The 23,410-nt window shown below is 40.3% G+C and overlaps 1 protein-coding gene across 1 annotated transcript; it reads left to right on the top strand.

Moving 5' to 3' along the window:
• Window positions 1-3,806: 3,806 nt before the first annotated feature.
• Window positions 3,807-23,177, top strand: EIF3B (eukaryotic translation initiation factor 3 subunit B). Its single transcript, XM_033000343.2, has 19 exons — window positions 3,807-4,394; window positions 9,584-9,776; window positions 11,095-11,214; window positions 11,306-11,363; window positions 11,937-12,065; window positions 13,091-13,248; window positions 14,162-14,293; window positions 14,397-14,463; window positions 15,025-15,071; window positions 15,877-16,087; window positions 16,661-16,733; window positions 17,217-17,339; window positions 17,852-17,930; window positions 18,796-18,934; window positions 19,569-19,694; window positions 20,164-20,241; window positions 20,710-20,818; window positions 21,343-21,460; window positions 22,598-23,177. Exons 1-18 carry the CDS (start codon window positions 3,902-3,904, stop codon window positions 21,444-21,446), a joined length of 2,439 nt encoding a protein of 812 aa, XP_032856234.2. The 5' UTR covers window positions 3,807-3,901; the 3' UTR covers window positions 21,447-21,460; window positions 22,598-23,177.
• Window positions 23,178-23,410: the final 233 nt, after the last annotated feature.

Raw genomic sequence — 23,410 nt, 5'->3', positions numbered from 1 at the left:
AATGTAGGTATTTAATGTTTTTCCAAAGGAAAAGCCATTGTAGCATTTTATGTTTTGCACCAGAAGGAATGCACTAACAAAGGTAAATATGGTAGAAACAAACAACCTAGTCAGGAAAGCACAGAAATACAAGCATTTGAAATGCAGGTACACTTTCTAAAACTACATATAAATAAGACTTTCAAGTATGAATGCCTGATTTTATTAGTGATATTTTTTTTCCACTTCATGTACTTTATTAGTCAGGAATTATATGGTTGTCACAGGTGAAAAATAAGGCATATGTTTTTCACAGTGGTTTTCCTGAAAACACCATCAAACCAGCAAGTTGCAAAAATATGTACAGATTCTGGACCTCCAGATTAAGATGCTTCCTATCCATAATAATGCTTTATGCTTTTATTATCCAAAGTATTGGATGCCTTCACTAATTAATGTTCCCGATACTTATTAATCATGGGAGGATAAAGTTATCTCCACTATACACATAGAGAACTAAACCAGAAAGTTAGAAAGTGAGAATTATTTCAGGTGTCAGCAACTACAATCATAATTCTCTCCCTTGAAACTTTTCATGCTGCTACAAAGATGTGAATGACTTGAGTGATTCTGCTTTTCCTTCTGCCTTTTGCCTCAGTGCTATTTCAGCTGAGGTCTCCACAAGCGTGGGTGCAAACTAAGGCTGTGTATGAAATTTAAAAAGCACGGCATTATTTAAGCTGAGAGGCCCTTCAAATCGTGTTTATACAGCAGCCGAGCGGAGAGTTTTGCATGCTCAGCATTTCTGAAAACTAAGCACTACACAATTTTTCGCCTATATAGCATTTTTGGGGAAAATGAATGGAGGAATCAACATGTTCTCATTTAGCTATAGATTTTTGATTGGTCTGTACTTAAGCTAATAGCATAACTATTTATTTGGTATAAATAAGACATTCTCAACTGAAGATTGCTTTTGCAATCCATGGTAGGAGTCTTGAAGAAAAATACTGTGAAAAATAATTCAATTGCAGAAATAATTTTTGAACAGGGCCAGAAAGATGATGCCTGACATAAGTTACCAAACACTTCTGTATTTGCTGGAAATGCAGCAAAAGCTTCTGGAAAACCTATATCATAAAGAAACTATAATCACTAGAGTAAGAAAGGGCACACAGCAGCAGGTTCCAGGTAACAAATGTGATGCAAAAGTACGTGACTACTTGAGGCCCCAGCTTTTAAATGCGTCATTCTGTACATGTCTTATCAGTATTACATAAAATTTTGTACAGACCACAAGAGTTTGCTAACTCTTTCAGAATTCAGTTTAGAAAACAGCTCCAGTATTCTCAGATCACTTGTGCTCAGTAAAATTCATGAGGCATTGCTGGTTTGACAGTTGTGTTACACAGAAGCCAATTGTGCTAGATTTCTTTCCCAAAATTTCCCATTGATTAGTTTTGCCTGTGAAATACTTACAGAAACAGGCTCCAGCTGCCAGTGCCAAAATCTCTGGTTTTAAAAGTTATTCCACTCACGCTTAGATTGCTGAGTGAGGACTAGAAGAGCAAGAATAGCAGTGAGATAGTAGCACAGGGACTGAGGGGAAATTTCAATGGAAGAAAGGAAAGAGGGCAGGAAGGAAGAGAAGACAGATCCAAAGTTGCTGTAAAGTAAGGGAAAGTGCAAATAGCAGACCACACAAAAATAGGAGAGGAGGATCCAACATTTAAATTCAGTGTTTGACCAAACTGATGGTAAAAGTAGTAGTTACCTTGCAAACAGGAAGGTAATATGCAAAAATTGCACATTCCAACAATACAGGCAACTGTGAGAGTGGTGAAACACAGGATAGAGAGACCACATACACGCTTCTGGAGGAGCCATGTAATCTCGAGGACCCAGCAGGGACCGCGGATTGACCTGCTGCATGTCCTCGCATTTGGAAAAATACAAGGTTGCAATGGCAGGAGAGGTAACAGCATTTGCTGTACACTGGAGCATGGCAGTGCCGCTGCAAACCAGGAAGTCAAAGTCTGGTCAACTACCATGACAAAACGAGAGGAAAAACAAACCCGCACAAAGTGCCAGTCATCATTTCCATTCATGAGAGTTGCCCACAGCTTAAATACCGAATTGACGGGCTCAACCAATTCGAGTGGAATTAGGGTGCCATCTTGTGACTAGCTGGTAAATTACAGAACTAAGGTTTCTTGGCTTAATTTCTTAAGTATCTTCTCTCAAACTTTTCTCAAAACATGAAAGATGTAAGATAGGGTTTAAATTTAAAATGCTAAGTACAATACCTGTTCTGCTTTTCTAATGAGTTTTTTATGCTGGCATTCTTATTCTGTATGTTTTGATTATTTGATTGAAAGCACTAGACTAAAAAAACACCAAAAAGCCCTGTACAAAATACAAGTGTTCATCCCAGAAGTGAACAAAGATGAACACAGATGAACTATTCGAGAACTGTCTTCATCCTTTTCCTCTAAAAATGCCACCAAAACCTCAGGATGGTATCCAAGCCAAATTCCAAGTTCCCTTTGCCAGTTTGAACACATCATATTAACGTGCATGCTGACAAAAACGACACTCCACATACTTTCGCATCAGCCTGAGATGCCCTAGACCGAAGGCAATGGTTTAAATCAACAGGGAGGTCATCTCTCTCAGAAAGTTGGTCACATTGGTAGCCTGTATGAGAGAACTTCATCAGTTTAAAAATCATACTAAACTGCTAGGATTATGCATGGTAACGCTTCCGATCAGTGGGAAACACTAGACTGGGATACTTGTCCTTCTGTCTGTACCACTGCACCGAGATATGACCATGTCAAACCAGGTTCGCTGCCCCTCTGAAAGGTTTCTCCTGCCAACCTGAGCGTTGCAACGGTGATGTGGGACGGCCAGCGTCATTTTTTACTTCATGGAACAACGATATTTAAAAACCACAAAGATCTTGCAGGGGCTAATGCAACTCTCGGAGACAGCCCAGCATATCCGACCAACAGCGGCCCGGATAGGGCTCGCTGTGGAAGAAATAATTAGTTAGACAACCAACCAACCAGCCAGCCAGCCAGCCAGCCGCTCCCCTCGCCTGAGGCCTGACTCTCCGCGCCCGCCCTGTCTCCCGACCCCTCACGGGGCTGATGTGGCGGCTGCCGGCGGACCGTACCAAACGACCTCGCCGCCCGCGGGGGGGTGCCACCGCACCCCGTGCGCTCGCCACGACCCAGCACAAACACGCCGGTGGCGGCGCAGCACCGCGCGCTTCCCCCTCCCCACGAGCTTGGTAGCGCCCGCGCGGGCACTGCCAGCCTTCGGGCGACCGCATGGTGGAAGATTTGTAGGGGGGAGTCGGTCAGGTTCCGCATCAGTGCGGTGTCCTGTCACTTTCCGCTTAGCTGGACAAGGAAATACACTGAACTGCCCAAAATGCAGGAAGATTTCACTCTACGTCAGCGCAGTTCGATGTCACTGCGCCTCCCGCTTTCCGCTTCCCGAAAAATGGTTCGGCCGAACCCCACCTCAGTAGACTGGAAGGGGGCGCCATCTTGGGCTCGACCACAGCAAGGCACAAAATGGGGGGAGCCACGTCCGTTGTGTAGTGAGGAGGAGCGGGAGCCGTCGCTGGTTGAGCGAGGAGCGGGCAGCGAAGGGACCGGCACCCGCCTCTGAGCGGAGCGCGGAGGCGGCGGTGAGCAGGAGCCGCGGAGGGACAGGGATTTTTTTTTCCACTCCACCCCCCCCTCTCCGCACCGTTCCGGTTGGTAGGCGCCGCCGCGCGAGGCCCGCCGGGCCTGGCGCACATGGCCCGGCGGTAGGAGCCTCCCCGCCCCTCCCCCTCTCCTTTCCCCCGCCGCGCTCGAGCTGGGAGCGCGCGGCCGGCGCGGGCCCGCATCCCCCCCCGGCCCCCCCCATGCAGGACACCGAGGAGAGCCCGGCCGCCGCCGCGCCGCCCGACGCCCCGCGGCCCGGCGGGCAGCCCCGGCAGACGGACGGGCCGCCGGGGGACCCGCCGCCGCCGCCCCAGGAGGAGGAAGAGGAGGAGGAGGGAGCGGGGCAGGAAGAAGAAAGCGAGTCTGAGGCGCCCCCCGAGCCGCCGCCGCCCGCCGCCGAGGAGCCCGCCGAGCCCGAGCATCTGCCTTCTCAGCCGCCCTCCCCTCAGCCGCCGTCCGGCCGTGAAAGCCCTCAGAAGGCCGAGCCCGAGGCCGAGCCGCCGGTCGGGGCCGAGCCCGAGGCCGAGCTAGCGGCGGAAGCCAAGAGCGAGCCGCCGGAGGAGGCCGAACCGCCGGCCGAGCCCGGCGCGGCGCAGGAGGACGAAGAGGCCGCGCCCGCCGCCCCCGCCGAGCCCGAGGACGAGATTTCCTTCAGCGACCCCGAGGACTTCGTAGACGACATCAGCGACGAAGGTGCAGGAGGGCGGCCGGAGCCCGGGCCTGGTCGGGGAGGGGAGCGCGGCGGGGCCCGGGGCGCTGGGGAGCGGGCCCGTGCCGGGGGGTGCCTGACCGGGGGAGTGCGGGGGGGGGGCCGGGGTCTCTGCCGGGAGACGCTCCGCTCCCCCGTGGGCTTCTCGCCGGCTCTTCCCCTGCGCGCCGCGGCGGCGTGGTAGCGCGCTGACTGCTCGTAGTACTAAGTACGCGTTTTCATCGTAGCGGTGTGTCTTAAATGAGCCTTTTTCTGCTGTATCTGTGCACCGTACGGTGCCGCTTAATAGCTGCCCTTAAATGTATTATTAAACTTCAAATATCCATCTGTGGGCTGCCCTCCCAAATCAGAATCATCAACTTGTGTGCTCTCTCCATCTGTCTCCACCACTTAAACTCAACTGTAAAAACAGAAGTTTTGTATTGCTGACCTGATGTTTACAAACTAGATTTCATCATTCTGGGTTTTTCCATACATCTATAGTGAAATCCTTAGCGAAATAGTACGGGTTTGAGGTGTTAGTGCTCACAAAGATGTGAGGTAGGTACTTCGTGACAAGAAAATGTGGAAAAATTATTTCTGGCAGTTGAAAAATCAAACTGAGGCCCTTCTAAAAGGTTTGGGTATTGACTGCCCTAAAATGGCTAAGCCACTGTGTAACTGTATCGATAATTAGGGGAGTATCTGGTTTTGGCATACAGGAATTAGAACTCTTACTTTAATATATTTCAGATAAATCTTTCTAGATAAATCATCTCAGTTGTCATAATAGCAAAACTACTTATTTTGCCAAAACTTGTTCTTGTTCTAGCATATGTGTTGTTGTAGGGTCTTAGATACATATATCCTACATGTTGTAGGGTCTTATGTTAAATATTTCACGACTGGAAAAACGTTTCTTACAGCATGTGGTTGTAAGTTGGTTACTTCAATTGGCGGTGGACTACATGTGGTATATGTGCCTTCTAGTATTCCAGTCCTATGTTTAGCTTAATAAAACAGCAGAAAAGTATCTTTCATCAAGATATTTGCTGTTCTCAATTTAGCAGTCTGTATAGCGCTCTGAACTTGTACGTTGGACCTTGGCAAAATTGTCTGCACATATATAGTTGGATTCTTTTTGTCTAGTTAAGTGTTGGTGTGATACACTTGGTCTGTAGCTAGGATTAGTACGTTCAATACCACCTTTCTTCAGAACCTGGGCATATTTTCCATCCTCACCCATTATCTTGTTAAGGATTCATTTGGTTAACTTCTCAGCTCTATGAATAATACAGTGTTAGTGTCTGAATTACAGTGTTTAGTCACTCTTGCTGGTCTGGCTTTCCATCTGTGTGTAACTTCTTGAGCTTCCTTATTTCATTCCCCTTACCCGGATGACTGCCCAAGGAGAAAGGCAGTCCATCAGTGCCACTGAGCCAAGCCTGTTTCAATGCTTATGATGACATTACATCTTCAGGATCACCTTTGAGCTGGACCAGCTTTAGGTTTGGACCATCTCAGATGCATTATTTCAACTTTTTTTTCCAGAATAGTGTTGACATGACAGAGCAGCTGATCCAGACTCGAGCAGGAGAAGGGACGTGTCAGATAACCACTTAGGTGCAATGAAGCTTTAGTTCAAATAATGAGAGTGGTCCTTAAAATACTGCCAGCTGAAGATAGCTCTGCACCCACCACACCCTGCTTTTCTTGTGGGTGGAATGCTGGCTAAACCAGCTTCTTACCCTCTGAAGATTCCTTTGTTCACAATTTTGAATTTAAAGTAGAGGAAGTGTACAATGTAGGTATTTGTCTTTAATCTGTTACAGTTTTGATTTAATACAGACTAATGCATTCATGCACATGAAGCTAAATATGCATTCTTTGGTTTGTCTGCAGGCCTGCAAAGTCTTTTGTGAGAAATGGTTATGAAAAAATTACTAGTAGAGCCTAAAAAATAACGCCTTTGTGTTTTTTTTGTTGTTGTTGCTTTGTGTTTTGTTTTGGGTTGTTTTCTTTCTTTCTTGCAGACTTTTGTGGAAATGTCCTTGTGGGATATGCTTTCATTTTGTATGTTGGGAAAAATATAAGATATGGGATTATAGGATAAATAAGAAATCTACATGTTGTTTTACTGTAATATCAGACTTAAATTCCCCCTTTCAGTCTTTTCAGTTTTTGTAGGCATAGCAGACATTTCACTGCATGTGTCCTAAATCCAAAGCAGGTGATTACCTATCCACAACTTCAGTGTATTGTTGGCTGCCTGGAGAATGACTTACTCCTGAAAGAATATCCTGAGATCCAGTACATAGGAGAAGTTAACTTGCAGCGCTCACCTGTGATATTCTCATCTGGATATGTAACAGTTTGGGTTAGCTTTCAACTTTGTAGCAAAAAGTTAATGAAGGAGGGAAAAGTGGTACAAAATACCTTCCCTAGTACCTTAAACAACTTTTTGCCTGTGTGGTAGAAAAGGTTTTTGCTGTATGTTCCATTTTCCTTCTTCTTTGCCTACCTCTTTATTCCAAACAGCGCTCTTAAAGTTGTCATCATCTGCAATGGTGCTTATTGGGCCTGGTGCCTCTACCTTCCTGTCAAGTCTTTTGCTCCTCCTCAGTGATCTGTATGGTTTTGTGCTACCAGAATATCTGCTGTTACCTGGGCTTTTTAATGAAATTTTCCTGTGCATGACTTTTTCTTTTCTCAATTTTCAGTACTCTGCTCCCCACTAAAGGCCCTCTTCTAACTTGTTTCTTAAACGTCCACTTCTAGCAAGTTCTCCTGCTCATCACTAATCATTGCATTGTACAGTCTTCACTGAATATTTGACTTGCTCTGACATGTGCTCTTAGCCATTTTTGAATAGTTGCCACAAACTAGTAAATAGTTGCTCGAAATGGGAGAAGTTTGTGGCTATAATCTGAAGTGTGTGGAGTAAATAAAATGGTGTAACATAAAGGATTATTCTTCTAACCTCTTCAGCTTTCTTTAGTTGCTACCACCAATACTAGGTTTTCACAATTTCTGTGTCTCATGTAATAAAAACAAAGTTAGCGTCTTTTAACTTTTTATTTGTAGTTCCTGCATGCACATGGAGAGCATCTTTTTGAGTAATAAATACTACAAACAACAACATTCTGTGAGTACTACATAATCTTGGTGGTGATAGCATGTGTTTATGCATAAACTTTTGTGAAGCATATTGCCCCAGATCAGTGGAAAGCTTCACATGTAATAACCTGTTGAAGCTTAAAGTTAGAGAACACCAAAGTTTTTTGTAGTTTGAAATTCAAAGGAAGCACACTTCTTCACTGCTAGAGATCTTGCCAGTACTGTTTCTGCACAAAATAATTTCTAGAATTCAAAAACCAGCAAAATTCTGTAAAAATGTCTTCAAAATATCAACACATTTAACACCCTTTTTCTTTTGTTCTCATATTTTCTCTTTTTTTTTTTTTTCTTGGTCTGTGAAAGCTTTACATAGTCTGACTCTCCAAATTTTATCTTTATATTCTAGTTCAGAAGTATAGTGGCATGCACTTATTTTCTGTCTAGTCTTGCATTTTATAATGGTCTTTACATAAACTTAAATTACTGCAGATATGCATGTATATTTTTCCAATTTATATGGCATACGTGAAACTTTGTCATTCATTTCAGCACATTTGTCTTTTTTAATTAGCAGAATGCTTAGTCTGGTCCATTTAAGTACACAAGACTAAAAATTGCAATAAAACAAGAAATTGCCACTTTTGATATTTCATTAGAATACAGTAATGCAATCGTGTTAATAAATTCCAGGGGCATGAATGAGTACACTGTGAAATGATCAGTAATCTAGACAAGAATTCAAGTGTATATTTGAAGGGGATAGCTAAGGGTAGTGTGGGATTTTATTCCTGGAAGGGTTTAAAAATAACTAGGTTAAAGTTATTTGAGAGATTGTTTGAATATCCTTGTCTTGAGCTCTTCTATTTCAATCCATTGAGGAATGAATAATTGATGTAATTTTTCTGGCTCTTAGACCTACAGGTCAGTATGTTTCTGTTGTTAGGTAATGTTAATTTGAGAAGTGTGTTTAAATTCGTACATTACTAACGGGGTTTAGTTGGTGGACACAGAATAATCTAATGGAACTGACTCGAGGAGTCTTTTGATGTTAGATATATCTAGAATTCTACAGAATGTATGTCTAGAGGCCTGCCATGTAAAAATAATGCAGTGTTGTTGTTGAAGCTCCTAATTTCTGCACAATTTACAGATGTACTTTGTACCTTTAACTGTTTTTGTCCCAGTGTGGTACACAAGCCACAGATGTGGGGTTACAGTCCTTCTGAATGTTCTCCTTTCTGTGTGTGGGAGACTTCAGCGATGCTGTAAGCTATCTCTTCCCAATAGAAAGAAGCTTGAAGCTGATAGTGCAGGGAATGAACAAACCAGCCCACCTGCAAGTGCTCTTAAAATTTCTAAAATGATATGTGAAAGGGGAATTAGTGTGGTTGAATATCCAGTGTATGAAAAGGTGTGTGCTTGTGTTCACTTGCAGCATACTTAAAAGATGGCTTTAAGTGTCATATGTTAGACCTTTCTTTCTGTGTTTTAATTAAAGGTTTAGAGTGTGAGTTCTCAAACATAATTATAGTGATGGTAAGACATGCATGCAGAGCTTCCAGTATGGCAGATAGTTTTGAATTATGCTAAAACTCATGTAATTGGGGAGGGAGGTGCATGTTACGTTTCTTTTTATCAAAGTAATTTGGTTATAATTTGAGCAAGGCTACTAGTCAGAGCTTGGGTAGTAAATTTTATAGTTGTCTGCTCTTTCGTCAATTTTGAGGACTTCATGAGCCAGTTTCAAACTCCTGAAATAAGCTAATAGTGCAAGTGTTGATGTTCTCAATGTAAGGTATTTCTTAAGAAAAACTTAGAGTTAGCTACTTGAAGTTTGTTGAGAAACTGCGTAATCATGCCTCTTAGCAAGGAAGTACTGTTGAGTGTTGTGTATTCACTTCAGTTGTTTCTCTGATAAAACATTTACTCACTGCCAAGTTTCTTAAATGATTATTGAAATTCCCTGAAATTTGAAGTCTTCCTGTTCTTTTACTATCACTATTCTTTTCAACTACCTGTCTTCCTTTGTAATGATGTAGGCTGGTGCCTTAGTTTCTTGTATGCTTTTTCTTTGCAGAATTGCTTGGTGATGTGCTGAAAGATCAACCGCAGGAAGCAGATGGAATTGACTCAGTAATTGTGGTGGATAATGTTCCCCAGGTTGGACCAGACCGACTTGAAAAACTGAAGAATGTCATCCACAAAATATTTTCCAAGTTTGGTAAAATTATCAATGAATTTTATCCAGAAGCAGATGGGAAGACAAAAGGGTAAGTCATGATAACTCCTACTGGAAATAGAATTGAAACACTGCTCTAACTTGCCTTTGATTATGAGTGTCAATACATTAGAGCTAATATTTGTAGTGACCTCATAGCCATACTCATCACTTTCTTCTATGTTAGTCTGTACAATCCTGACATCTAGTCTCAGTGACAAACAGAATTGCCCCGGAGAGCTGAGAAGCTTAATAGCTCATTAAGCTACAGTGGGGGGAGATTAATTATGGAAATGGTTTTTCTGGGTTGGGAGGACAAATTTCTGTGCAGTACTAAGTGACGTTTTTTGTTAACTTTCTGCCACGGCTAGTACTTAAATTAAAGGTTCGTTTTAGTTAAAAATGTAGTAGCAGTGGATGTACTGTTTATTGCAAAACAGATTGTCAATATTCTGTCTCTGGTTGCCAGTGCTTATGCTTACATTAGTGACCCCAACTTCCTTAAATTCAGTGAGCCCTTCCTAGGGTCCTTTTTCCAACTTCTGATCCCCCAGCATCTGAATTGAGAAGAAAGCTAACCAGAAATGATTAAGCTCGAAGGGAGAGGGCAAGGAAAAGAAAGTTTTAGGGAGAGGAACCATGCAAAAATCAATCAATAGGAGTTTTACCAGATCTTTTTACTGCACTTGGATTAGCGTATATTCCTGAGTTTCGAAGGAATCCATAGTTTAGAAAGCATAAAAGAAATGGGGTTTCTAAAGTGGAGGGATTGTTGGTTCTATAAGCTCAGCGTGAGAGGCATTAGAAAATTATTCTCTCTGTGTTCATGCCTCTCTGAGGCAGTGTCTGACAGTCTTCAGGATACTGGTAGTTTTAAGTCTACTGGGCTACAAGCTAGATTGTATTAGCGGCAAGAAGGAACCTGAGTTATATTCAGCATAACTGAAAAACAGGAGTGGTGCTTTGAGATGCCAATGACAGCAAGATTCACAATTTCTAAACATGGTCTGTCATTCAGCTGGAAAGAACTGCATACTTAACCTGCCTGTTACTAGCTCTCATTGTTCTGTGCTGCACTGAACTTGCATTCATCACTTAGTCTAGCCCATTTACAGAAAGGATATCAGTTTAATTCCGGTCAAGCCTATACAGCTAAAAAGTGTGTATGTGTCTGTGGCCAAAATGGAGATAATTGCTTTTGATCTTGACTGGTTAGGGACAGGATATTATTTTGTAGATGCTCTGTACTGAGTTCTTGGTTCATCCCTGTTGTTTCTTTTTCAATTTATTTATTTTTTTTTTTTTTTTTTTATTATGAGCCTGTTGTATAGTCAATAATGAATTCCTACTTTTGTCTTCTTTTACTGTAGGTACATCTTTCTGGAGTACATGTCTCCATCTCATGCAGTGGATGCTGTGAAGAATGCAGATGGATACAAACTGGATAAACAGCACACTTTCAGAGTCAACCTTTTCACAGACTTTGATAAGTGAGTGCAACTATTGTGTATATCTCTAGATTTTTTGGATGCTAATCAAGAGTGCCTGCATGGAGTGTAACCAATTAAATTGCTCTTTCAGGTACATGACAATCAGTGATGAATGGGAAATCCCTGAGAAACAGCCATTTAAGGATTTGGTAAGGATTTTTTGGAAAGAATATTCAGCATATTATGAAATGATTACTTCATTGCTGTAGCGTTCATATGAAAATAGAAACTATGTGGTAATAGTGTTATAAGTAGCAGTACTGATCACATGCTCCTGTTCCTTCATTCTCACTGTCTTGAAGTGGCAGGAAGAACTTGGTGGTTCTGCTTAGTAGTTCCACATAGGGTAAAACTCAAGAATAAATAATGATTTTGCACAAGTCATTTAAAGTAAAACTTTGAAAGCATCATTTATGAGTGTTTGAGGCAAAGTTCTGTTTGTTACCACTAGCTTTGTAAAAACTCCTGTGGAGGAAGGGATAGTGGGAAAAAAAAAAAAAAAAAATTTATTTATTTTAGGCAAGAAGTGTCAAACATCTCTTAGCCTCCCAGTAACCAGTAGTTTGAATTATTTAATTTACCGTTACAAACAAGTTTTTAAAGTGAAGACTCCAAACTTGCACTCTCTGTGTAAGACTGACTTCCACATGCCAGGTAATTTGGGGAGCTTGTTATCTTAGCCTTTGACTCACTAATAATCTTTTTGCTTCTGATTTTCTTAGGGGAATCTCCGATACTGGTTGGAAGATCCTGATTGTAGGGATCAGTACAGTGTGATCTTTGAGTCAGGAGACCGGACCTCCATTTTTTGGAATGATATCAAGGAACCTGTTCAAATTGAGGACAGAGCAGTGAGTGTCCTGGAAGTGCTGTACATTGCAGATACACTGTCAATCTCATTCATTTTATGACATTTCAGATTTTAAATTTTTTTAAAAGGTATATTTTTTCCCTATTGCTGAAATACTTTCTTCTTCCTTTTGAAGAGGAGTGGTGAAATTACATCCTTTAGAACTAGATTTAGCTGCTTAGGTAAAACAAATGGGGAGTTAACTTGTTTGTGGTGGTCTTTTTTTTTTTTGTCTCTTTAACTGGTCCATGATGCCTATTAGTTTCCTTCATCTGTATATTATAGGTGATTCAGAAAGACCTGAAAATGCAAAGTCAGAGTTTGAGGAGTACTGTTCATTAGAGCTGAGTACATGCTTAAGTATGCTGCTTCTGATCATTTTTTGCTGACCACAGAGGTGCTAAAGAGGTAAAACTGGTTTGGTAATAGCATACAAAAGGGAGAGTTAGCATGCCTGTCTGCTGCAGGCAGTTGACTTGATGAGAACTGTTGGTACCCAGAAACATTTTCTTTAATAACCATTATGCATTACAGTAGGAAGGAGTTAGCTCTGGGATGATGAGTAATTTTGCTCATCACCATGGTCACTGGCTGTGGTCTGTATAGTTGAAACCTCTCTAACTTAGCTGAAGGTCAAGAGCTGTATTTCTAAGAAACTTGAAATACCCTTACTTCTGAGAAGAGTATGTTCTTACCAGGGCTGAAACCCAACAAGGAAAGCCAACCCTGTTAGGTGGGTTTAATTCTTACTGTATGAAGGTTGTCACTGTACCTGGAAGAGGTTTTTGGTGATTGGTGAGTTGAAAAGGTCTAAACTGACAGTTTTCAACCTGAAGATTTTCATGCATTATGTGCATGAAATTAAACTCCACAACTAGTCCAAGGTATCGCTAATTCTGGTATCTTCACTTAGTAAATGGATTTGCAAAATGTGATGCTGCAAACAACATATTAATTCTTTCCCCTTTAGGAATCCAGCATTAAATTAAACCTTTGTGTATGCTTTTTTTTTTTTTTTTAATCCAGCGGTGGACAGAAACCTATGTACGTTGGTCTCCGAAGGGTACCTACTTGGCCACATTCCACCAGAGAGGCATCGCACTTTGGGGTGGCGAGAAGTTCAAGCAGATTCAAAGGTTTAGTCACCAGGGAGTGCAGCTTATTGACTTCTCACCCTGTGAAAGGTATGGAGTATGATATTGGTTTGGGCTAAGGAATCAAAACTACGAAGCACAAACATTCTGGTTGCTGTGCTTTCAAATCTCATGTGGTTGGGGTCTTCTGTTGTCCTTTGCCTTTGGAAGTACTGCTTTTCATGCATAGATCCTTCTTGGAATGAGTGAAACTCTGCTTGACTTTGGTTTCAGTAAAGGTACTTAACATAATCTGTAATAATTGGTCTACAAAACTGAGCTGGCAAGTTTCCTCAAAGACATTGTTATCCCAAGGTAGAAGAACGTATTTTTTCCTCTCAAGTTGGATGTGATGTCTGTAGTGTTAGATTTCAAGTTCTGAAAAGTTTCAGTTGAATAGTATTCTCCAAATCTGTAGTACTGGAGTTAATTCCTTAAGATTTCTTTAACATTAAAGAGCTCTTTAGAGGGCTAAAATAATTTCAGGAATGAGATGAATCTTGTTTTGCTAGTTTTCAAGTAGCATATTTGGAAGCAATTAAGTTTTATTATATTAAAGAGAGATTATTTATGTTTAAATGGAGAAGTCTAGCATACCTATAATTCAGATTGTCTAAGGTCAATGGATTTATATTTGGTTCAAAACTGATGATGTTATCATGGCAAAATTATATATTAGGTAACAGAGTATTTGATGAGTTCCCCTCTCTTGTAACAGCAATATGGAAGACTTGCACATAAATCTGGAGTCTTTTCAGCCAGAGAGATGCCAAGGAAATACTGTCTTGGAAGCTTTCTCCTCCTTTATCATACCGTTCTTATTTTTCCCTCCTCTCTAAAAAATCCCATTAGAGAAACTGCTGCTTGAAAGTGCATTGTATTTAAATATTATTTGGGTAAAAGGTTGCTTGTACTGACATACTAGATGAAGTTTTGATAGTGAAATTGATGGTTTCTTTTGTAGGTATCTAGTGACCTTCAGCCCTTTGATGGACACACAGGATGACCCTCAGGCTATTATCATCTGGGATATTCTGACGGGGCAAAAGAAGCGAGGATTCCACTGTGAAAACTCAGCTCACTGGCCTATTTTTAAGTAGGTTGAGAAACAGAATTAGAGGAGAGAAAAGTAGTCCCAGACTTCATTTAATAAAAAGGAAGCTCCTATCTAATATTCTTTTTCCTTTTTATTTGATTAGATGGAGTCATGACGGTAAATTCTTTGCTCGAATGACTTCAGATACCCTTAGCATCTATGAAACACCTGTAAGTTCTTGCTTCTTTTTTCATAACACTGCATTACAATGTCAGTTTTTCCCATGGTGTCTATTTTAAAGGATACATTTTAATAATACACTCTAGACCTGGCCTTAAAAGGGGAGAAATCCATTTGCTCTTATCTTGTTCTTTCCTGGGTGGAAAACTTCAGCTGAGTCTGACAGTAAATTTCTCAACACACTTCTGGAAGAACTAGACAGCTCAATATAGTACTTATAAGTGTCAGTAGGATCAAAGTTATGTGATGCCTCCCAGCTCTCAGTAACAGGTGGCCAGAGTGCCCAAAACACACTATAAATTGCAGTCTAATCTAGTCTGGTTTGGTTTTTCTTTATCATTCAGGCTGCTGTACTCGTTAATTCTATACAGCAATTTTTATTTTATTTGTAATTGTGATATACACATGTTCATAATAAAAAATAGGGATACAGTATCTCTGAAAACTATACACAGTTTTCTGGGGTTTGTGCTCTAATAATAAGAGTAGAAGGTGTATGTGTAAATATAAGAATGTTACTAACTTGAAAATTCACACCTTTTCTCTTTTAGTCTATGGGTTTGTTGGACAAAAAAAGCTTGAAAATCACCGGGATAAGGTGAGTCCATTCCTTTGTAAAGATAACTGCTCTCTTTAGTTGGAAACTTTTTGTCTAGGACTTTGTTATGGTGAGAAGAATCTTTAGACATGACTAGAGCAAATGGCCTTGTATGCTGAAGTGGTCAAATTAGACAAACTGGCAAAAAGGAATGGAAAATTCTCCATTTATTGATGTCCACAGTTGACAGCCTGTATGCCTTGAAATCCTCTTTGTGGTCCTGCTTAATGCAGGATCTAGCTTGGGAGGCCTGTTCCTTGTCTACAAAACCAAACTGGAATGCAGTTCATTAGGGAATATCTCCCTAACAAGATTTGTACGCTGGCTTAAAACAGTGCACTGTATACTGTCTGTTGGCAAGGAATGGATTTGGTTTATCTGCACAGTAGACACTGATCGCTGTGAGTTTGAGGCACCTCTGTAAATCAACAAGAAAATTAAGTGTACCCAGGTGCAAGAAGGTTGTCTCCAGTGTAATTTAGTGGGTTTTTTTTTGCTCGTAGGTTTAATCAGCCTGTTTTTTAGATCTTTGGTGGTTATACTGGGTTTAACCCCTAGTGTTTAGCAAAATGTACTGATTTGATAGCATTGGCCATACAGCAAGTTTAAATAGCAGATTAAAAATCTGTGTGGTATGATATGTGTAAGGTTATTAAATTGTCCTCAATTGCTTGTCTGTATCTGTCTTATTATTGAGAGCTGATATTTGCCTGCAGCATTCAGATACAATAATGAAAATGTTTTCTGCTCATAGTATATCTTAACTAAAAATTAAAATGGCATATTTTTAACTTTCTTCCTGTAGAGACTTCTCATGGTCTCCAGGTGGTAACATAATTGCTTTCTGGGTGCCTGAGGACAAAGATATCCCAGCCAGAGTGACTTTGATGCAGCTGCCTTCTAGACAAGAAATTCGTGTGCGGAATTTGTTCAATGTTGTAGATTGTAAACTACACTGGCAGAAGAATGGGGATTACCTGTGTGTGAAAGTAGACAGGACTCCCAAAGGCACACAGGTATGTGGATTTGGATTATATTAATAAAATCTGGTTCTATCTCATGCTGACACCTCGGGTTTTTTACAGTACCGTCTTTCAATATAGACAGTGTAAATTATGTGATATCAAAGCTATTTTTCATTTTTACCATTTGAATTGAAGGCATGTGGAGAGCGAAATGTATGTAATGTTTGCATTCAAGATTTGTTTTGACTTTTTAGTGGCATCTTGAACTTGGGTGAGAACTGTATGCCTCGCCTCTTTTCCTACTCACCATTAAGCAGTTATTGAACAACCCATAGGTTATGCTGTACAATGTGCCATATGTTTATCTGTCTTAAATTTCATAACAATCTGAAAAGAAACAAATGCTTTTGTACAATTCTTCAGTTATTCTTTATCAGAACAGAAAAATTTAGAATGTCTGGTAGTGAGGCATACTGTATTTATCTGATGTCATTAAATAAACTAGTCTTGATTCTGTGTCTCATCCTGCATCCTGACAGGCTAATTGTGTAGTTGTCCTTCTATGCCTGGCGATAAAATTATTTGCTTCCATGATAGATAATGAGCTGATCTTGGCCTTTACAGGGAGTAGTGACCAACTTCGAAATATTCCGAATGAGAGAGAAACAGGTGCCAGTGGATGTGGTGGAAATGAAAGGTAATGCCAATTATTTCTTTACTTTTGATCTCTAATTTTTTTGAGTAGACATTTGCATGTTTCTTAGAAATTCCTGTCAACATGTGATGTGATTAGGAAGTTAACTTTTTTGATAGGAGCTCCAATATTCATGTTGCAGGCATCTCATTTAAAAATAAGAAATCAAAACTTTTATTTTCATGCTTGTGACTGACTTGAAAAACAACAGAACTGAAAATCTGTTACTAATAAAGATGGTAGTGCTGATAATATGAGTGTATTTTGTAGATGATGGAAGATTTTGTAGCTGTTGTTTGACTGAAATATTCCCCCTAACTCCCTGCATTTGCCTTATCAGCCTGTGTTTTAAAAAAGGCTATATGGCAAAGTTTGTTAACTGATAGATGCCCTCTCTTCAGTGTCTTGGTTTTCTTTTGGTAACTGCTTGAAATCAAAGCTTTGTATTGTCTTTTAACAGACTTGACTCTTCTTTTTTTGTTACAGAAAGCATCATAGCCTTTGCTTGGGAACCAAATGGAAGCAAGTTTGCTGTGTTGCATGGGGAAACTCCACGAATTTCAGTTTCCTTTTACCACGTGAAAAACAACGGGAAAATAGAGCTCATAAGTAAGTGTCTGAAAAACAAGTGAAAAGTGCAGACACTAAGCATTTTACATGGCAATAGATGCAGTAGACTCAAAATATTGGCTGTTTGTGGTATATAGGATGTCAGTAAGTGCTGTGTCTGACATTATATTCTAGAAATCTAACTTTCTGATGACGGCTAAACTGTTTTCACTTTGAATTAGTCCAGGATCTGGGAATAAGACCTACAAACCAGAATAATTTTGTGGTCTTGGGAAGTTCATGTGAGGCGTTAGCACAGACATGCCTCGTTATTTAAAATTTATTCCCAAGTTGGTTGTGGGGGTTTCCTGATCTCTTTCCTCTGCTAGCTTGGGATGTTCTGGTACTGCTAGGTTTTGTCTTTAGAAACGTAGAGGTAAGGGCTGTTGTTAAGAGTTGATTGCAGACTTCAAAAATGTCTTTTGAGGAATGGATGGAGTTGACTGCTTGTAAGGTAACTGATAGCATTGGCTTGAGATCTTTTTTTCTAAATTTGTCTCGTTTCTTTCCAGAAACATTTGACAAACAGCAGGCAAACACGATATTCTGGAGTCCTCAAGGGCAATTTGTAGTATTGGCTGGCCTCAGAAGGTAAGTATTGCACAGGTTACTGAACACCCTGTTCATTTTAAGGAGGAAAAAGACTAGAGTATCTCATCAATAAGTGTTTGGTATCTCCGTTGAATGTTGCATTACTGTGTCATCCTGATACAGCTTTACAAAAGCAAAGGAAAAAGAGATGCAATTTCATGTTGTAGCTTAGCCCTTTATAACTTTTACTTGCTATTTTTGCCACATCAAATTAAGAATGTATTTTTCAACAGAAAAGTGAGTATTTAGAAACACTTTTCAGCTGTTTAAGTTAAATATTGACTCTCAACTAATCCAGTTTGAACTGTGCACGTGACTCAATACATTTGTTGTTATAGCCTTGTGCCTCCTCATGGGCCACACCTCTTCATGACAAAGCTGTTTTGTAAAAAAGTTATCAAGAAAGTTTCACATTAGAGCAAGTGAAAATTATTTATATTAAACAGTTGAGTGGTATTTGCCTTTACGTGCTCCCAGACAAGTGCTGCTGTTCATCTTAGAAATCTGGGGGTTTTTTCTTTAATCTTGTCTTCACTACTAAAGTATGTCTAAGTATATGATTGCTAAACTTTGGCTGTAACTTGCCTATAGTGTGTTTTCACTGTGACTTTAAGAGCAGAAATAAAATGGGTTAAGGGAGTCACTGAACATAGAAACAAAAGTGTCATTCTTGAATTTTTGTTTTTATTCATCCTAGTGCTTTCTAGTGATGTCTCCTTACACAGAGGCTGGTACAAGCCTCTCTTGGTTGCTGTGAAAATTTATCTTTGTAGCTAGGAGTTGTAAAGATGCAGATTGTGAAATGCTTTTAAAAAAACAAGCTATACTCATGTGTAAAACAACCTGTCTTGTGTTGTCTTTGCAGCATGAATGGTGCCTTAGCATTTGTTGATACATCTGACTGCACCATGATGAATATTGCTGAACACTATACCGCTTCAGATGTGGAATGGGATCCTACAGGCAGATACATTGTGACTTCTGTGTCTTGGTGGAGCCACAAGGTACTAATGCACTTTTTTTTTTTTCCACCCTCTTCCAGAGGTTTTGGAAAGGGCTGTTGGTTAGGAAGAGAAAATGGACACCTGTCACTGGTCATGTGACTTAAAACCTGCACCACAGTTGTATACACTAATTTCTGAACATCAGTATTTATTTGGGCCATTAGCTTCACCGATTGTCCAAAGTAAGTTCTGGAAGGGCAGTTTGTGAATCTAAACTGTGTCCTTTTTCTGAGTTTTCATTATGTCTTTAGCAGTTTGAAGCTTGATCTCCGTGTGGTCCACACAGAGCAGCAGGATTTATTGCACCTGTCATTACTTTGCATGGTTTTAACCACTGTACTGTTATCCTCTCCTGTACAAGGATAGAGTCTGAGACTTAAGAATATGATAGAAGGGCTGGCCTAGTTTCAAACTGTTGTGATCCTCCAGAAGGTAACTTTTTGCAGAGCTTCAGGGGAACAGGTATTTTGCTGAGGAATTTGATTTGTGCAAGGAAGACACTGACAAAAAGAGTGCCCTGGTTCTGTTGACAAATGGTGCTGACTTTTACAAAAAAGACCTTAAAGATATGGAGTGAGGACTACAGTGTTACATTATAGCTTATCTTGACTGAGGTGGTGCACTACTCTTCCAGGTGGACAATGCATATTGGTTATGGACCTTCCAAGGCCGTCTACTTCAGAAAAACAATAAAGACAGGTTCTGTCAGCTTCTCTGGAGACCACGGCCAACCACCTTGCTCAGCGAGGATCAGATAAAGGTAGTGTGTTCTACTGACTCTTTCTGCTGACGTTGAATTAGTGTATAAGCATACTTTGTTTGCTCCCTCTTCTTGAGGATGAGGCTTGAACTGTTACTCTGAATTTGTGAAAAACATTGCTGGAGCGGGACCTCGCTTCTAGGGATGACTAAATATTAGCGGTTCTTTAAGCTTGGAACAGAAATGTTTACCAGTTGTTCTTATAGTTAGGGTACAGTGAAAGGGTATAAAGAATAACAAAATTGAATTTAGCTCTTCCGACTTCACTAATTGTATGTATACAGAAGCATTTACATGATCTGTAAGCCAGGAAGAACAAACAAGATTAGTGATGGGAAATTGCCTAGAAGAAAGATGTATTTTAAAAATGCATAACCTGCTTAGGCCTAACGGAAGAGTTCTTACAGAATATGGTGGTTGTGATTGCTAGTCTGATACCCTAGTTGAAATAAAATTACCTTTTTTACAGCAAATTAAGAAGGATCTGAAGAAATACTCCAAGATATTTGAGCAGAAAGATCGCCTGAGCCAGTCCAAAGCTTCAAAGGCAAGACACTTTTGGAATATAATAAAGTAGACAAAACTCTTGTAACCTGTACTTAGTTATTTTGTAATGGTGACACTAAGTTAAATTTCTTTTGTAACAAATATTTGTGTTCATTTGTAATCCAGATGATTATAGTTCTAATAGGTAGTTCAGACAGATACTAGTAAACTGTCAGGTTAAACAGTAATGAATCTGGAGAGACACTGGTGTTACCTCATTAAGCAAAGGTGGTGAAATTTTGGGGTTCTCAGTGAGTTTCTGTGTTAGCCAGTATTTAAATTAAGAACAGCACTTTTAAATTAAAAACATCACAAAAATGACCTTTTGATTACATAAGGGAAAGATATTTTTTTCTTGTAAGTCAGTAGAAAGTATGTTCATGAGAAGAAAGTTTAACTTGATAACAAATATATCGCGTGTGGATTTGATTTATGGGGGAGGTTTAACGACCTCTTCCTGCCTCTGTAGGAGCTGGTGGAAAGGAGACGTACAATGATGGAAGAGTTCAGGAAGTACCGCAAGATGGCACAAGAGTTGTACATGGAGCAGAGGAACGAGCGTTTAGAGCTTCGAGGAGGTAAGCCACACACAGGACTTGTAAAGACTCGCTGCTAGATGACTGCTGATTTTTACCAAATAACTACCCTGTTCTGGGGATTCATCCATTTCTCTTCCTCTGTTTCCTGCTGAAGCTAGTCACTAGTTCTCTGACAGTTACTTACACTTTTTAACCTGAATTACAACAGGTTTTATTTATTTATTTTAACGGGAGAAAGCTCAAAGGTTGCTGGCTGCAGCATTTTGGTGTCTGTGTTTCACCTCGCCTCTATGCTTCAAGGCAAGCATTGCCTTGACCTCGGGGTAAAACTGTGAAGAGATTTGGGTGTTGCATTTAACCAGAAAATCCACAGAAGCCCTGTGGTGGGAGGTGGTAATGCCTTGGTTGTCATTTAATGAATTTGGCATGTACTTGTTACAATTTAAAGTACCAAATACCTCTTACTTCACTTCTGGTTTAAGGACTGTTTCTGCCAAAAGCATCAGAGCTTTCCATTGCTGCCTTATTTGATGCATTCAGTGTTAATGTTTTCTCCATTCTAGGGGTAGACACAGATGAGCTGGACAGCAATGTCGATGACTGGGAGGAGGAAACTGTTGAATTTTTTATCAATGAAGAAATTATTACCCTTGCAGAACCAGAGTAATTAATAAAACTGTGGTAAGATAGCATTACTCTCAGTAGAGAGGAACTTCTGTCAGCTTTTGCTAGAGATTCAGTAATTTGCTTGGGAAACTTAGGTCTGTTTGTTACACAAGTTGAAGGTATTGTTCTCTGAGTTGGTTTGTTTTCTCTGTGGCTGGAGGGAACAAAAGCTTTTTTTGAAAGTAATCGCCAATGGTCAGATTTATGAGCTGTACTGAGCAGAATATTGTGTATGTCCCGTCTTGCCAGAGTGATCAAACTCGCAGCAGAGTCAGGGTCAACTTCTAAACACAATGCATTGCAGACTCTCTAAGTTCTGTCAGTAGGAGGAATTGCAGTTAGTATGAGATGGAAATTTTGCCTTTTGGAATAATTGCATGTTTGTTCAAGACTGGACAGAGTTTAAATACTGCACTAAAGATTATACAGCAAGTTTACTGGGCTGATAAAACTTTGAGTATATCCACATGAACTCTGCTATAATATTCTAGAAGAGTTGGGTAGAATTCAGGTAGTAGCAGAGTCTTCTGTACTGACTGTCACTGCTTGTTGCTGAAATCTTTTATTTAATCCAGTACTTTTCCCAGTTCCTTTTTGTGAATTCCTATTATATATTTGTATGTTGAAAGCAAGAAAGGGCTTTCAGCCCCTGTTGTAGAAAGTGTCCTTTATGGAGCTTGACATTGTTGTATTGAGGGAAGGAGAAGATATTTTGGTAGTGAAGGCACTCACATAGGACTTAAAACCTGGAATGTGTTCCTGCTCTGTTTAGGACTTCACTTAAAGAAGAGGAGAGGGAGATTGGAAGTACGTCTTTTGCAGCTGTAAGTCACCCTACAACTGCTTAGCCTCCAGATAGCTAAGGAGTTGAAGTGAAATAGGAGCAATATACCTCTTGGACCTGCAGAAAAATTAATAGCCTTGATACCTTTGAATGTATTTGGATCTCACTTATCTGTGTCCCGTACATGGGAGACCCTTTTATGGAAGGAAGAGGGAGAGAGGCTGCTTAGTATATGGATTTAAACAACCATGAGTTTAAGAACAGGTGAAACAGGCATGTGTAGCCTTTCACCAGCTAGCATCTGTGGTGAGGTTGAACTGTTTCTATAAAAGCACAGTAACTAACTCTCCTCTTTTTCCTTTCTGCAGCACCACCATATCTTGTGCTGAAAAGAGAAGTTTGTTCATTTTCAGAAAGCCTACATCAACTTTGGAGTTTTTAATCCATATTCTTGCACTCTGGAAGGGTGGATGTACCAGATTTTCTCCATTCTGACACATTGTAGTGCCTTTAAGTCTTGCTGCCTGCTGCAGTAAGATACTGGAAAGGCGCTGCTTTTAAATTTTATTTTTTTTTTTTTTTAGGGTTTGATTTATCCCCCCCCCTCCCCCTTTTTTAAATCCACTTCTACCAGTATTTACTCCCTGACTCCTGTGCAGTACTTACCAGCTGGCAGTTTTTGACTGTTGCCAGTGAGGTGAGATCCATCAGTGCACCTCTGTCTTACACACACACACAATGTTTCTGTTTCAGGACTCTTTCTATGTCCTAAGTGCATGGACAGGTGTTCATTTTGTTTGGGGAAAAGTCAACAGAACCATTTTTCGTATGATGTGTTTTAGTGTGCTGAAGCAGCACTACAGTGGGCTATATCCTCCTCCTTTCAGATTGTGAAAGGATGTCTCCCTCAGAGCTGAATATGGAAATAAAAGCAGACCTATACTAAAACAAGGCTGGCTACGTGTTGTTTGTAGGGAATCTTTCCCTGAATGATGGAATGTATTCACAGTAATAAGAGTGTGTTTGCTACATTGACTATATGGTTCCTTTGGATTTTTTTTAAAGCTTAGTTCCTCATGGCTTTTGGTTTTGTGTTGTGGTTTGTTTGGTTTTTTTTTTACAGTGGTGGCATGGCTTGTTAATCTACAAGTTGACCTGTTCACTGTAGTGGAGTGACTAGG

This window comes from Tyto alba, unplaced genomic scaffold (genome assembly GCF_018691265.1).
Source record: "Tyto alba isolate M040663 unplaced genomic scaffold, T.alba_DEE_v4.0 Super-Scaffold_28, whole genome shotgun sequence".
NCBI lineage: Eukaryota > Metazoa > Chordata > Aves > Strigiformes > Tytonidae > Tyto > Tyto alba.
This window is presented reverse-complemented; position numbering and strand designations above follow the sequence as displayed.

Excerpts from the sequence above, each read along its gene's own strand:
- EIF3B (XM_033000343.2), top strand. The coding sequence starts at position 3,902 with ATGCAGGACACCGAGGAGAGCCCGGCCGCCGCCGCGCCGCCCGACGCC. Across the intron at positions 11,364-11,936 it reads AACAGCCATTTAAGGATTTG|GGGAATCTCCGATACTGGTT; the intron begins GTAAGGATTTTT and ends TGATTTTCTTAG. Across the intron at positions 19,695-20,163 it reads TCAGCGAGGATCAGATAAAG|CAAATTAAGAAGGATCTGAA; the intron begins GTAGTGTGTTCT and ends CCTTTTTTACAG.